At 36.6% G+C, this 17,398-nt stretch overlaps 1 protein-coding gene across 4 annotated transcripts in view; it reads right to left on the reverse strand.

Moving 5' to 3' along the window:
• LOC112049069 (protein split ends) overlaps nt 1-17,398 on the reverse strand; it is a 90,530-nt gene that overhangs the window by 21,659 nt on the left and 51,473 nt on the right. For 2 of the 4 annotated variants that reach the window (XM_052887475.1, XM_052887474.1), the window contains exons 2-6: nt 3,947-4,070; nt 2,898-3,213; nt 2,053-2,379; nt 1,257-1,748; nt 497-615 (exon numbers count right to left, since the gene is read on the reverse strand). In XM_052887475.1, the coding sequence (XP_052743435.1) occupies nt 497-615; nt 1,257-1,748; nt 2,053-2,379; nt 2,898-3,213; nt 3,947-4,044 (1,352 nt within the window). In that variant the 5' untranslated portion in view covers nt 4,045-4,070. Of the gene's footprint in view, nt 1-496; nt 616-1,256; nt 1,749-2,052; nt 2,380-2,897; nt 3,214-3,946; nt 4,076-17,398 lie in introns of all 4 variants that reach the window. The other 2 variants (XM_052887473.1, XM_052887472.1) reach the window with 1 other exon arrangement.

Raw genomic sequence — 17,398 nt, forward strand, 5'->3', positions numbered from 1 at the left:
GAATCGACGTTTCATTGTTGTAATTGTTTTCGTCGTGTAAAGAGTTCGCTAAAATGCCGGTTTGTGTAGTTGCATGTCATAAAAACGGCAACAACTTCTAGTTTACTGAAAGATGAAGTTATTCTACCTAAATTATTATATAAAAGTAACAAAACACAATATCTAAAAAGAACCGACTCATTTGACGGAACAGCAACATCCATCAACATGAAATATTCTGTGTAAGGACATAGAATATATTTATTGGTGTTAAATATTTTACTTTTCCCAGCCCCCCTTTTTTTTTCAAACGCTTCTTTAAAAAACGACATACATATTTGTTGGTGAATTTGGGTGTTATTCATCTCCATATCTAGTCCCTCTATGCCCTAACCCCACCCACATTTTAAAATCACGATTTTAGAATTTTTGTATGAAAGAAACTTATATGGCATAACAACGTTTACCAAATCAGCAAGTGTTAATCGATAAGGTGAACTGAAAATACGCGTCGTACCTCAGAGTCTCGTGCCTTGCGGAGGGTATGTACCGGCCCGAGGTCTCGCCGACCACTCGCTCTGCGCCTGCAAGGGCTGCCGACCCGCCATGCTTTTCCAGTTGTTCATAAAACGCTTCCTATAATAAAAAACAAATTGATTAAAATTTTTATGATCGAATCAGAAATGAGGAGATCTGCAGAAGAACCAAAGTCAACGACATAGCTCAATGAGTCGCGAAGATGAAGTGGCAATGGGCGCGGCACATAATTCAAAGACCCGATGGACGTTGGGGTCCCAGGGTGCTGAAATGGCGACTCCGCACTACAATGTGCATTGTTGGTCGACCCAAACCAGGTGGGATGACGACGACAAGCAAGTCGCAGGGATTAGCTGGATGCAGGTGACTTAGGATCGTGATGTTTGGAAGTCGCTACAAAAGGCCTATGTCCTGCAGTGGACGTCCATCGGCTGATATTTTTGGCTGATGGGAGGTTTCGGCCGTGGCTAGTTACCACCCTATCGGTACAAACGTACCGCCAAGCGATTTAGCGTTCCGGTACGATGTCGTGTTGAAACCGAAAGGTGTGTGGATTTTCATCCTAGCAAGTTAGCCAGCTTCCATCTTAGACTGCATCATCACTTACCACCAAGTGAGGTTGTAGTCAAGGGCTAACTTGTCAGAATTAAAAAAAAAAATACAACAGACAGACCTATTTCGCATTTATAATATTAGTATGGATAAAAAAAACTCAATGAAAAGCTGGCAGCATCCAGTACCTGGCACTCGCGCGAGGCGTAGTCGACGCAGAGGCGCGGGTGGTCGGGCTCGGCGGCGGACAGCTGCGCCGCCACGCGCCGCAGTTCGCGCACCGCGCCGCCCGCCGCCGCCGCCTGCTCGAAGTGCACGAGCGCCGCGCCCGCCGCGCGGTCGACGCACACGGACGTGGCGGCGCCGCAGCGCGACACGGCGCCCAGCACCTGCTTCTCCGTGTGCTCGGTGAGCCCGTCGACCCACACGCACGTGGTCGCCACGGGCTTGCCGAAGCCCAGCTTGACGCGCGAGCTGCCCACGTGCTCGCCGTCCATAGCGCGGATGGCCTCCACTACGCTCGATATCGACGCGTATTGGCAGAAGGCGTACCCCGCACCGCCACCGCTACCCTTTTTTATATCGATTTCTATTATCCGTCCGAAATGCTTAAACTTATCCCTCAATTGCTGTTGTGTTACATCCTTCTCCAAGTTTCCAATAAACAACGTTCTCGTAGCCTGTAAACAAAAAACACACTCAATTAATAGATCAAACAAACTCAAATAATTAGTAACTAAATGTTATTATTCTACAAATTACATAATATCTAAGTTAAGCCTAACCATAGCGCAACATAAACCACAGTTGGTAAAATCATTTGAAAAGCTTGCTGTTGATGAATAAATGGCTATGTTTTTTTTTTGTTATTCTGATATTGAATGCCGCGAAACACATAAATACATGTTTTCGAACGACCGAATTAAACGTAACGTATTAAACGTAACGTAAACGTTTCGAATTACAAGTCAAGTCAAGTCTTACCTTTGGATGGTATTCATCAATATCAGTCTCATAAGGTTTGGCTGACTCCGCGTCGTCATCGCAACTTTGGTGAGGTGCCACTGAGATCTTGCAACCAAAAAAAAGCTTATCTTGAGACACTTCAAGTGCCTTCTCTACATCGGACGGCTTTTTAAAACGGACAACCGCGTACCGATCGGCGTTCTGACCGACCACCTTAACCCACACCACTTTCCCGTGTTTCTTGTATTCATGGTATAGACCATCTTTAAGGGAACTGTCGGTTGATCTAGTCGGCAAGTTTCGTACGCAGATCGCAAGAGGTCTTCCATTCGCCGTCGAAGGCCACTGCAAGATATATATTTTGTATATAAATAAGCATTAATTTTGCTGTCACAACAACTAAGCAAAGTGATAAAAATTATACATTTATTAACCGAGACAGACAGAAAAACAGACAGAAAAAATAGCATTTTTGGATAATGTAGCTCTCCATTGTTAAAAGAATTTTTCAAATCGGTCCAGTCGTTTCAGAGCCTATTTAATGCTAACGAACAGTCACAAACAATCAAATCTTTCCTTTCTATTTATATTAGTATAGATAATATGTAAGATATTACCAATATATAATAAAAATCTTAAATAGATTAATCTAAACTTCAGAGTTAAATCTATATATATATTAAAAGCGAAAGGTGTCTCATCACGACATATTGACCGAAAATCGCTATGACATACGAAGATGAAATTTGACAGGGAGGTATGATGATGATGATAATGAAGGGCAGACGAAGTCGCGAGCTTCAGCTAGTTTTATTATAGGCATGAAGTTGATATATAGCTTAGTGTATGGCAATGTGTAGTACCTGGTGCGGATGCGGCGGCGGCGTGCGGCGCGCTGCGTGGTGCGCGGCGGGGTGGTGGTGCGCGGCGGGCGTGGAGGCGCGCGACGTGTCGCTGGGCTCTGGCGAGGACGACTCGGAGCGCGACGAGCCGGAGCCCGACAGACGCCGCCGCCGCTCCGCCGCGCCGCCCGGCGTGCTGGGCGTGCTCTCACCGCCCGCCGCGCCGCCGCTGCCGCTGCCAGCACTCGCCGCGCTCGCCGCACTCGCCGCTCCCGCCGCGCCCGCCGCACCCGCCGCGGCCGTGCCGCTCGCGTACCATCTGTGGTGAGGTGTTGTTCTGTAACACGTATAAACATAATGTTACAATCTATAACACCCCCAATACACTCGCAAAGTTGATCAAAGTTAAGACATTGCCGTCGGTATAAATATATAATATCTATAGAAAAACAAGATTAAAAATTTAAAATTTTTACTTAATTGAAAGAGGATAAAAAAAATTTAAAAACCCCGATTTAAAGAAAATATTTCTGTCGCGGCTGTGTATATTCATGCAAATACAAATACTATTTCACTAGTCAACCACAAAGCGATACTGAAATGAGAATTAAAATCAGACACTAGTAGTTTTGGTATCGATCCTTAAACTACAACTGAAAACCGCATCAAAATCAGACTAGTAGTTTTGTAGATAAGTGTTGGTTTGTACAAACATCCTCTCTTAAACCTCAACCTCATACTCGTATATACCCTCGTACTCGTACTAGCGTTTCCAGCGTTATGTGGTCGTGGGAACAATTAACAATAATAAATAAATATACTTAAACAATACACACATCCCTATCTAGCCCCAAAGTTAAATACACCCAGGCAATAAAAAACACCCATGCTCATCACACAAATATTTTCCATTTGTGGGAATCGAACCCCCGGCCGTGGTTGCAAAGAGCAGGGTCACTACCCACTGCCTCACGCGATTGAATTATAGAGGTGGTTGTTATTAAAGCACTTCCTATATTTCTATATCCTACATTGGAGGGGGTAGCGTATGGTTAGGGTTGCTCTGGTACCTGCCGTATGCCGCAGGGGTGTTGCCGCGGCGACAGTACTCGGTGGCGCTGTCGTTGGTGCCCCGCCACGTGACCGCCGCGGCCGCCGTGGCTGCCATTGCGCACGTGTTACCTGCGGTGTCCTCTGTCCTGAAACAAACAACTTTATTAAGGATATGAACTATCTCATTCTATTTAAAGAACTAACGTTACGAATTCTCGCTTTTGGTTTAGGTTGCTGGGTTTTGTGTTAAGGCTTCATTGTTCGATGTCACTGGTATGCCTTTAAGCCGGCAAACACTGCAATGGCAGCACTAATAAGTGCAACTATTTTCTTTCTTAGGTACCTTCATAATACAGGAGCTAAAATAAATTCAGAGTTAATTACTTTGCACCTATACTTAAGCCTTAAGCCATAATTTAAGCTCATTTAAACCATTTAAAAAGGAGGAGGTTCTCAATTCGACGCGTGTTTTTTTTTTAAATTTTTTGTTTGTTACCACATCGTTATCAACCCATATTCGGCTCACTGTTGAGCTCGAGTCTCCTCTCAGAATGAGAGGGATTAGGCCTTAGTCCACCACACTGGCCCAATGCGGATTGGCAGACTTCACACACGCAGAGAATTAAGAAATTTCTCTGGTATGCAGGTTTCCTCACGATGTTTTTCTTCACCGTTTGAGACGTTTGATATTTAATTTCATAAAATGCACACAACTGAAAAGTTGGAGGTGCATGCCCGGGACCGGATTCTAAACCACACCCTCCAGAATCTGAGGCAGAGGTCATATCCAGTGGGCTATCACGGCTTATTGTTACCACCACATAACTTCGTCATTTCTTAACCACAGTGATGCATTAACTAAAGCCGATTAAATCATGAAGTTTTAGGATTTAAAGACAGTTCTTGCCGTGGTTCTTTCAGAAACGGCTTTAATTAATACGTCACTGTCTTGGCAACGCCTTCGTAGTGATCAGAAGGTAGCACACACGATGCTATTTTTTGCTTTTTAGTGTGAATTTGAAGTCGGATCAATTTTTTTGTTATAAAGATTTTATTTTAAATTTGGTTTTTATGTGCACATCAAGTGCACACCAAAATGGAGTATAAATCGTTAGTCATTTCACACCAGTGTGTGTGCCTAGTGGGAGTTTTCAATATTTTCATACTTTTACTATCACGTTGACGTAAAAGCAAATTTATATGGAATTGAAACAGTTGTGCAGTAGTGCCACTAGATGGCGCTGTTTCAATTCCTTAGAAATTCGCGTTTACGTTAGTAAGTAGTTAGTACGTTTACTGGTGGCAGTTTGATACAGTAACAGTATCAAACTGCCACTAGGCCCCTCTGATAATAATAATTACTTAAATTAATGAAAATAAATTTTATTAACAAGCTTAGAACGATTAGATATGGTCAATATATTTTGAATAACATCTAATAAAAAACAATAAACTCCGCAATATCTTTACGTCCGAAATTCCTTAGTTTCTGAAGACAAAAGGTGACAAAGTCTTCGAACAGTACGTGTTGCACTGTTCGAAGACTTTCGAAGGATGTTTGCTACTGAACCGATTTGGCTGAAATTTAAAATGAAGATACATCCTAGATTAACACACTAGGCTATCATCCCAGAAATATCCATGTTTCCCGCGGGATTTGTGAAAAACTGAATTCCACGCGGACGAAGACGCGGGCGTCCGCTAGTAAAAACAATATTTTTAAAATAAAAAGAATCGATTCTTCTGAGGGAACAGCAAAACATCGCACAAGTAATCGAAAATAACGAGTAAGTGTAACGAGTATAAGCGATGTGATTGTTTAGCCCAGTGATTTTAGGGGTTTCACCTCGGAATGAAAGATAATAAGCTATAAATTGGTATAAACCTTTGTTTTGTCGTGCTAAATGTTGTCTCAAAAGTCACAAATGATACCGTGTCCGCGTCTTAAGATATTGAAGGTCAAAGGTCATAAAAATTAGTTTTTTGTGAATATCTCGCTTTCTATTGCTTAAATGATATTTTTACTTATAATAAAAGTTGTAGAGTATAAAATTCTCTACAATTTTTGTTTAATGTTTTTTTTTGATACGATCAACCGTTTTTGAGGTAGAGCGCAAAGAGTGCGCAGCACACAGTCATATATGGTCCAATGCAAGGTCAATCGTGAGTTACGGTTATTAGTACGTTATATAAAGTCTATTATTTATTAAATTATTAAACAATGGCCATTATTTATGTACTAATTATTAATTGTTGATATTTTATTAAAAATCAGTGACTTAATTATTTATGTTTAACTATTCAACTATAGTATATTATTAATTCTGGAATATATATTTGCAGTTAAAAAGACAATAAGAGGATCTATTTTATGCATATCTTTATTTATCATTAAATATGCCATACTATACATTTGTTGAAATGTCAGTTTAAATATTATAAGATTTTTTATTGTATGTCTAATTATAATAAAATTGTGAATAGAAGCTAGTTATCTTCATCTTCTTCGTCGTCTTCTTCTTGTTGTCGCTCGAAAACGTTCAATTCATTGTCATCATCCTCATTATCGGTCATATTCATCTCCAAACCCTCCAGAATTTCAGGATCGTATGCGTTTTCTTCATCGGGATTACTTGGATATTGTGCAGCGTTCAGGCAAGCTTGTCCATTGCACTGGCCACAAGCTAAAGAACATAGTAGCCCTGATTTTCAGCATCCACAGCGGGAACCACAACCATTTTTGCAATTGCAAAATATTATATTTAGTAGTTCGGTTGGTGCTGGACGTAATAACGTTCTTATGGGCTCCAGGATTCCATTTTCAAGCATCCAGCCCCATTCATTCTTTCACATATAAAACACAAATCAGCCATAGCTCTTAAAACCGTACGTTCGTCGTTGCGAAGATACAATTTCAAACTAACGAATAATCTTGACGAATACAAAGTGGTCCCTTAAAAGAGAAAGTGGCCTTGAATACAATAGAACATCTATCCCGGCTATAAATAGAAAAGGTCGTAGGGTAGGGACAAGTATATCCAGGTATATAAGTATTAAAAACTTTTCACGTTTTGAAGAAAACGTATGTAGTGACGTTTTAACTAAAAATATATATTCCAGAATTAATAATATACTATAGTTGAATAGTTAAATATAAATAATTAAGTTACTGATTTTTAATAAAATATCAACAATTAATAATTAGTACATAAATAATGGCCATTGTTTAATAATTATAATAATTTAATTAATAATAGACTTTATATAACGTACTGATAACCGTAACTCACGCTTGACCTTGCATTGGACCATATATGACTGTGCGCTGCGCACTCTTCGCGCTCTACCTCAAAAATGGTTGATCGTATCAAAAAAAAACATTAAACAAAAATTATAGAGAATTTTATACTCTACAACTTTTATTATAGGTAAAAATATCATTTAAGCAATAGAAATCGAGATATTCACAAAAAAACAATTTTTATGACCTTTGACCTTCAATATTTTAAGACGCGGACACGGTATCATTTGTGACTTTTGAGACAACATTTAGAACGACAAAACAAAGGTTTATACCAATTTATAGCTTATTATCTCTCATTCCGAGGTTGACCTCTTTTTTTGTCTAATATGACTGGGCTATGTTAGTCTGTGTAAAAATTACACGTGTGTGCGAATCAAATTTGTAGTTGTGTGTAGTGAAAGGACACAGAATATAATATTACCCATCACTCTTGTTTCAGTTTGCCTACTATTCTATACTACTAAATCTATCTTCGTAAAAATTTGAAATTAGAAAAACAAAAAATAAGCGTCGAATGAAATCTCCTCCTACACTTTTAAAATTTAAAGCAAAACGAGTTTAATCAAAGTAACAGTCCCTGGGACCAGAAATACTTATCAAATAAATATAAGGTGGGTTAATTACCAAAAAGTTAACATTTTTATAAAGCAAAAAAAAAACATTGGCAAATATTAAAAAAAATCATAATTTAACGATGTTGATCATTTTAGTTTAAAATATTCGAAAAAAAAACCGTCCAAGTGTCGCATTAGGCAACGCCACAGTGTAGGGTTTCGTAGATTTAATTAGCACTGTAACCCTTATCAATGTACAACAAAATTAAAAATAGTGCTGACACACCCACAATATTTTGAAAGACTATGGGATAGACGAGAAAAAAAGCCTTTACCTATATTTTTTCGACCGCATATGATCTGATTTTATTTTATAGGTTCTATGGGTTGTATATGTAAACCATACAAAATAGAAAATATCTGAGAAACGCTTAGACGCTACTACTCGTACTTTCAAATAAACGTTTGAGAGACGAGTATGCCAAGTGGGAGTTTTCAATATTTTCATACTGTTACGTAAACGCAAATATATATGGAATATTCAATTCCTTAGAATCTCGCGTTTACGTTACGTGACAGTAACAGTATCAAACTGCCACTAGGCCCTCAGTTCAGGGGCGCACAAGCACCAGTCACCTATAAATCGTGTCACATAGGAGCTCAGTAAAATGTGATGGGACTCAAAGATTTTTACTATTAATTATACGACACTAGCGCATCGTAATTAAGGCTAACAAATGTGGCTAATAGATTTAATTTCATTTCGCATAGTAAACTACGAAAGTTATTTATATAAATACGAGTAATACCTAAATATTGTCTACAATGTCGAGTTGTGTGTTCAGGAAGTGTAAACACTGTATAGCATAAAGTATATAAATAAATAATGTAAAGAGCCGTGATAGCCCAGTGGATATGACCTCTGCTTCCGATTCCGGAGGGTGTGGGTACGAATCCGGTCCGGGGCATGCACCTTCAACTTTTCAGCTGTGTGCATTTTAAGAAATAGGGATGATGACAGTTTTTTAAATTGTATATAAATTAAGGGTATACTAATAGTAAAGCAATTTTGTAAAAGGAACAGGGTATCTGCGATCATTACTTTCGGAGCTACAGGGATTCAAAGAGTCAGATTTGCGGCGCTGCCGCGGATCCCTGAAAAACGCCCCATACAAAATGGCTCGAAAAAATGACGTCATAGGCAATGTAATGATCGTTAGATTTGTATGCGCGTTCAAACAAAATTACAAATATCTTTGTTATTTGTGCGTTTATCTTTATAGTTCATATATTAAAAAATGTCACATTTAATGTAAGGAAGCTAAAACTGTATGAATTTTCATCTAATTACGATAATTTTTTTTTAATAGTTTTTGAAATTTTATAATCTCATTTATTTTGCAAATATCCAGGCAATCTTTGCTTTTTATGTATAAATTAGTTAACATTGACCCTATTTACCCGAATGTATCATAAAAATCAATATATTCAAACCTAGTCATCATCCCCATTAAATATCACTTGTTTCAAACGGTGAAGGAAGAATATCGTGAGAAAACCTGCATACCAGAGAATTTTCTTAATTCTCTGCGTGTGTGTAGTCTGCCAATCCGCATTGGGCCGTGGTGGACTATTGGCCTAACCCCTCTCATTTTGAGAGGTGAGTCGAGCTCAGCAGTGAGCCGAATATGGGTTGTTAATGTGTATGTATATGTATAATGTAAGTAACCACAAATTTGTACATATGTGCGCTCAATGGAGTAGCTAAATTCGGATCACTTTTTTTGGGGTTATTTTGCAGGCGTAACATACGAGTATCAGTCGTTGGATGGACAACATATTATGTAATACACGCAACCACTTGTAGTCAAGGATCCGTAGAACATTTTTTACAACTGATTACTAACAGTTAATTTTTCGTGAGTAGCTTCATCTCAATGAGACGATCAACTTTTTTATTTACAATAATTCTTGATTCTGGTAGTTAACTTGAGTTACCAGGAAATGAAAATTTCTGAGCGTCGGAACGAGATAATGTACCACGCAATTTGAAGCATATTCTGGCTGATAAATTGTATAACTATTAATTAAGAAACAGTAAAAAACAGCTGGTTAATAACAAAATTTTTAATAACCTCGTTATTGATAGAAGTTGGGAGGAGGGTAGTGTAACGAAAGTTGTTACTAACCAGATGTTTTTTACTGTTGATTAATTAATAGATAAACAACTTAACAGCCACAATGTCCTACAAATTGCGTGGTACGTTTTTCATAATAAAAATGGATAATCGACAACTTGCACAGTTCGTCATGTTTCGCCTCAGTTTTGCTTAGGTTAATAACAAAAACAATTTTTTCACCACTCTTTCTCAAAAATGCTGACATATTATCGTTCCACAGCAGGGCAAAACGACCATTTCAGGTTCTTGGGGCTAAAGTATTTTTTTTATTTTTGTCTGATACGATTACTAGCCTACAAGAAAACGAATAAGTTTTAATTCGTAAATATATCATCTATATCTATACTAATATTATAAAGCTGAAGAGTTTGTTTGTTTGTTTGTTTAATTGAACGCGCTAATCTCAGGAACTACTGGTCCGATTTGAAAAATACTTTCAGTGATAGGATAGCCCATTTATCGAGAAAGGCTATAGGCTATATTACATTTTCAAAAAAAAATAGGGATCCTTACTGAATCTCCAATAATGTAACCCAAGGTGTACAAAAGTTTTATTTACTTGGCGTGCGCTGCAATAACTATTGATGTTAGAATAACATAATGTACTACAACTTTGTAGAAAACATCATTTTCTACAAAACATGTCGCGACAGCAAATATCTATCTTCTATATTTTAGTAGATATAGTATTTTTTGTACTTTAATAAATTATTTAATTTTTAGACTAAGGTTTACGGCATTGTTTATACAACTAAACTTAAATCCTTATCAAAATTAATTGCTTATTAATAAAGAGGATATTATAGAGATAAGATTTGCCTTTTATACTGTAAAAGGCAAATCTTATCTCTATAATATCCTCTTTATTAATAAGCAATTAATTTTGATAAGGATTTAAGTTTAGTTGTATAAACAATGCCGTAAACCTTAGTCTAAAAATTAAATAATTTTATTAATTAGTCATATAGTTTCAGAGATAATAAAAAATTTCTAGAAGACGAAAACATGCCGCTTAAAGACGCTGTTTCACCCACATAGTTTCTGTTCCCGTAGGAACACGGAGTAAAATCATAGCCTATGACACTTACTTAATAACGCAGCTTTCTATCAGTGAAAGAATTTTCAAAATCGGTCCAGTAGACCAGAGATTACCCTCTACAACCATACAAACTTTACCTATTTATAATATTGGCATAGAAGTCCCTATTTTCCTTGGTCAAAGGGCTGGATCGATTTTGCTGAGGGTAGGGGTAGGATAGGGTTAGGGGCAGGGTAGGGTAGGGTTGTATAGGTTTAGGTTGGTAGTAGGGTAAGTTAGGGGTAGGGAAGAAATGCACATAAGTGAAAGCGAACCTTGACCTGGTCCGCTATTGAATTATTGTTTTGAAATAGGGGTTGAAAGTTGACATCGATTTTTACGTGGACGAAGTCGCGGCCGCTAGTAGTAAAATAAAATAACGTCCCCTACAAAACAAACGTTTTATTCGTAAATAGAATCATCTTGTACGTAAATAAGGTCCTGATTGTTTGATTAAAAATTTGAAAATGGAACTTCACGCAACGTTCTTGTCTGTGGAATGCGTCCATTTTTTTCATTTGATCGTTGCGAGCTGCGTCTGCCAAAAGAATTTCAGAAACAATTGGTGCGAACAATTCTCATTTTTTTCCACACCATGCTACAGCGCACGAACTGTAGTGAGAACTCAAACGAATTAGAAAGAAAGAAAGAACAATGCGTTTATTTCGAAATTATGCCACTTTTCACAATATCTCCAGGACATCCAGGACCATACCCTGCGATATGTGGCATAACCCAGAAAATTACATATAAATCTTTTTAAAATTCATTGTGACCGTAACTTTTTTCGCAACATTAATTGTTGTCTTTATCTACAGTTCGTGCGCAGTAGCAAGTGCGGGTGACAATTCATTTTACTCTTGAAAGATTGCCGCGATTGACGTTAACAGTACCATGCTACTGATTACGAACTGTAGTGAGAACTCAGACGAAATATATGTATAGGCCTCGCTGTTAAAGATCAATAATCAAGTAAATGCTTCGGCGTCAGGCTACTATTTATACCAAAATTTTTTCTCCGTCTCCTATAAAAATGCTTGTGGTGTCATTCGATTCGGAATTGAATGTAGATAGTTTTTGTGGGCATGTCGCCGCTGAGAAGGATACGACTCAGATATTTTTATTTTTTCAAGATTGATTTAAAAATCTGAAAAAAATACAAAATAATTTTAGGACAGCAAAAAATACTACCGTCAACAAAAAATATTTTCTTTGATTTTTGAAAGAGTTAGTGACTTGTAAAATTACTATATATTTCCGTTGCTGTTTTTATAAAAATGAACATAAAAAAATATTCATCTATTCTAAAAACGTAGTTCTTCTTGGAGCTTTTTTACATACATATTTTATAACATCGTGTGTAATATTAGTCCCGACTGTTTTCTAATGGATAATGTTTACTATTTTTAAATGTTAGCTTTCTGAATTCTCCGTTGAAAAGAATTATTTCGATGCGTTAATTAATTCCCGAGATATAGAATTTTAAAGTGAGCACGCGGTGATCAGCTCGCGTTTAAGGCCGTGACGTCATCAAACAACATTTGATCGCCCGTTATAGGCAATTTCATACTTAGCCTTACCTACTAATGAACTAATGGTTAGAATTAAAAAAATCTTTTTGTGTTGAAAAGCGCACAAAAGTTGTGTTTTTATAACCTCCTCTATCTTCCACAGAAAGTCTTATTTTTTTGGCTCATTCATAACTATGGATGAAACCTGGCTTCACCACTACGATTCTGAAATGAGGCAACCTGGAAGAGACCTCCATTTCTAACTCCTAAGAAATTTAAGGCAATTCAATCCACCGGCTAGGTTATGGGCTCTCTTTTCTGGGATAGCCAAGAACATCGATAATAATATAGAAGGTAATAATGATCGAATACCTCAGTCAAACAACGATTAATTAAACAAATAATATCGTCTACAATGTCGAGTTGTGTGTTCAGTAAGTGTAAAAACTATATATACCTAAATAATGGAATTAAAGACATAACAGGAGGGCTACTATCAACTTTAACCTAGCGATCCAAATCCGACGCTATTCAACTTCGGTGCCTATATTGAATCGCTTTTAATTCGTACCATGACATCTCCTAAACTGAATAGCATTTGAATCGTCTATTGTGAATGAATGATCGACATTTGTCTCTGATCTGCGGTTGAATAGCAAATTTTTTGAGAGAGACAACGCTACAAAAAGTCAAAAGAAAAGCGCGAACTTTGAATTTATTTTGGTTTTAACTTAAAATTGTTAGTTTATCTTTAATATTATAGTTAAATTACTTAACAAACAATGTATGCTGTTAGTATAATATCAGTTACGATTTATTACGCAGTATAGGTGGACTGACAGAAGTACCTACCTACCACTTCAATACAAGAATTTCAAGTGGTATTTTTTACAGAGAAACACGAGACTTAGAGGTAGTTCGCCACATCTATGTTTACACTTCTTAAGCCAGAACATTTGACCCTAATATTTTGTCAAAAAGTTGTTTAAATATATATTATTTTATGAAACTTTTGTCTGGCACAGAATGCACAATGTACCTATTTTTTATTAATACACTGCACTTACCTGCTGCACGCATTGCATTTTAATTACATTACTAAATACACTGCACCACATTACGCACTTTTTTGTTTACGCACATACGGCTTATAAAATTAGCACCACTTCTATAGACATCCACTATAAATTAAACAAAGGATCCTTTTGTTTCCAAATGAAGCGTCGTCTTTGTTTACGCGTACCTTAGACCATATTTATTTCACTATCGTTTTTCATAAAATCGAAAAGTATTATTTATCAAACATCACTAAAAGCTTCCAGAAATTATTTATTTACCAATACTAATACTAATTTATTAATTTTTAATCAATTATAAGTAAAATATGTGAAACGATTCAGTTCCAGCCACAATATAAGTAACTTTATTTGGTCGGCTCAGTTTGACAGCTTAACGATTCAGTTTAGGTTACAAGATGACTTAGTACGAGAAGGCGTATGAATGGATTCCGTTAGCGACTCAGTTTAGGTTATTTTTCGCTTCAGCGTCAATTGGTCGGATATAGGACTTCGTGGTACGAAAAATCGAAGCAGTTCAGTTTAGGTCTGCAGTTGAGTCGCTATTATAGTTGATGGTAGGTATGCTGTGCATGTTTGCGCCCAGTTTTGTAGCCTATTATTCGGATCACTTTTTGCGGTGATTTTGTAGGGACGTAACCGATCTATACTATAGTATAAAATGTATTATTCGGATCACTTTTTGCGGTGATTTTGTAGGGACGTAACCGATCTATACTATAGTATGAAATGTATTATTCGGATCACTTTTTGCGGTGATTTTGTAGGGACATAACCGATCTATACTATAGTATAAAATGTATTATTCGGATCACTTTTTGCGGTGATTTTGTAGGGACGTAACCGAACTATACTATAGTATAAAATGTATTATTCGGATCACTTTTTGCGGTGATTTTGTAGGGACGTAACCGATCTATACTATAGTATAAAATGTATTATTCGGATCACTTTTTGCGGTGATTTTGTAGGGACGTAACCGATCTATACTATAGTATGAAATGTATTATTCGGATCACTTTTTGCGGTGATTTTGTAGGGACGTAACCGAACTATACTATAGTATAAAATGTATTATTCGGATCACTTTTTGCGGTGATTTTGTAGGGACGTAACCGATCTATACTATAGTATAAAATGTATTATTCGGATCACTTTTTGCGGTGATTTTGTAGGGACGTAACCGATCTATACTATAGTATAAAATGTATTATTCGGATCACTTTTTGCGGTGATTTTATAGGGACGTAACCGATCTATACTATAATATTAAATGTATTATTCGGATCACTTTTTGCGGTGATTTTGTAGGGACGTAACCTATCTATACTATAGTATAAAATGTATTATTCGGATCACTTTTTGCGGTGATTTTGTAGGGACGTAACCGATCTATACTATAGTATAAAATGTATTATTCGGATCACTTTTTGCGGTGATTTTGTAGGGACTTAACCGATCTATACTATAGTATAAAATGTATTATTCGGATCACTCTTTGCAGTGATTTTGTAGGGACCTAACCGATCTATACTATAGTATAAAATGATCTTTGGGAGCTTCATTATAAATAGTGAGCAATTTTGTTGTTTTGCTATATCTCCGAAAAAACTACAATTCCAAGCGACACCTATACCCAGACCTGACAATATAAATCCTCCTCGTGCGTCCACCAATCCACCCAAACCAGATATAAATGTTGGTAAAAACCATTATGTAGACAACGCAATATTTCAATTTGTCAAAATCTATAGAAATTAATAAAATTTAAACGTCTGTTTCTAATTTTTAATAAAAAATAATATGATCAACGGTATATCTGTTTATTCCGGCTGATCTCTGAAACGGCTGGACCTACTTTGATGGCACTTTCACTGCCAGATAGCTGATGTTATAAGGAATAACATAGACTTTAGTTCATCCCCATATTTTCACGAAAACGGGGACTACGCGGATGAAACCGCATGGCATCCGATAGTTGTAAATAAATAAATACACGAATTAAACTCGTTACAATATGCAATTAGACACCCTTTAAAGCCAATGGAGTAATATTTGTACACCTTACACTTGACATTGACACCGTCAGTGGACAATAATTGGTATAAAGGGTACATAAATATAATTTATTGCTTCTGGGGTGTCTCATGTGATAATACCAGAAGCCACGTTCAGATGTCATTATAAAGCACGCAGTGTCCAAAAATTGTAGCAACATCCCGCACTCGTCGCACTTCCCACCCGCGAAAAGGAGATTTAAACCCACGTCTTACTAGACACGGGCATAAGTTAGTTATTTCTGCATATCGTCTCCAAAGAGTAAAAAAATCTTTTGTAGGTTTGGGTGTACTCTTCTATAATAAGATCCCCAAGACTGTGATGGACCTGCCAATGCATAGCTTTAAGCAATGTGTTAAAAAACATTTACTTAGTCGAGGGTACTACAACATTGATGAGTTCCTTAATGATAAAGATGCTTGGAGGCCGTTGGATCAGCTTCCACCTTCACACAGAAAGTAAAACTATAAGAAATGTAAACAGTAATTGTTATTAATTGTAAATTATAATACTGTATGACTTTTTCAAAAGAGCAACTGTTGAGTTTCTTGCCGGTATCTTCTCAGCAGAACCTGCCTTCCGAACCGGTGGTAGAATCTTTACAAATAGTCAACTGACATGTCAAAAGTGCTTGTAAACTGAGCCTACTTGAAATAAATGATTTTTGATTTTGATTTTGATTTTGTTGCTAGTTCATTACGCTGTTGATTTTTTCCCTATTTTGTGGTAAAAGTTTATAATGTTTGAATCAAAACAATAAGGGTACAGTTCATCGTTTTAAATGTTAATTTATATGGTAATTAAAAATAATTAAATGAAAATAAAAATCAGTAGGATCAAGTTTAAAATTATTTATAACGAACAAATGCAAATTTAGTTGTCACTAGTTGTCACTATTATAGTGACAACAAAATTTAAATTATAAGTTAGCCCTAAAGGGCTAACTTATAATGAAACCATCGACACTTTCTCAACACGAAAAAGAAATCTATTTTTAAATATGCATGTTAACTATATACTTTACTAATCTCTTCTGTCATGACAGACAGACGGACAACGAAGTGATCCTTAAGGGTTCCGCTTTTTCCTTTTGAGGTACGGAACCCTAAAAATAGTAAAAGATGACTTTAGAAATTCAAGTAAAAAAATCTATTTTTCCAAACGCCAATATCGTCCATTTCGTGACGTCGCAGTCTCAGTAAACATGAACGAATAAGAGATTGTACGGTTTTTGCTTTAAGCAGATTTAGGTGCAGGTTTAGTTTACCCAGAATCCCGTTAAATGTAGATATAGTAATTACTGTACTTTCGGTGGGAATATTAAAATAATCATGGTTTTTAATAAAACTTACTAGTAAACATAACTTAATTGCAATGATATTAAGTACTGTTAGATGTGTTACTAGCGCATGCAAAATGAGGCGCTCAAAAGAGGAAATTTATACACAACTCAATGTTAGTTGTGGTCAACAACGAACGTTATTTAAACAGATAATACCTAAATATCGTCGAGTTGTGTTCAGGAAGTGTAAAAACATATACAAAAATATATAATGGAATTAAAGACAAAGTTGTGCATGTGCAGTGTTGCAGGTTGCAGCCTATTATTTGCATCACCTTTTGCGGTGATTTTGTAGGGACGTAACCGATCTATAGTACAAAATTATCATTGCTTAATTGATGTAAATTATAGGCCAACATAGCGGAC

Source organism: Bicyclus anynana, chromosome 19 (genome assembly GCF_947172395.1).
Source record: "Bicyclus anynana chromosome 19, ilBicAnyn1.1, whole genome shotgun sequence".
Lineage (NCBI taxonomy): Eukaryota > Metazoa > Arthropoda > Insecta > Lepidoptera > Nymphalidae > Bicyclus > Bicyclus anynana.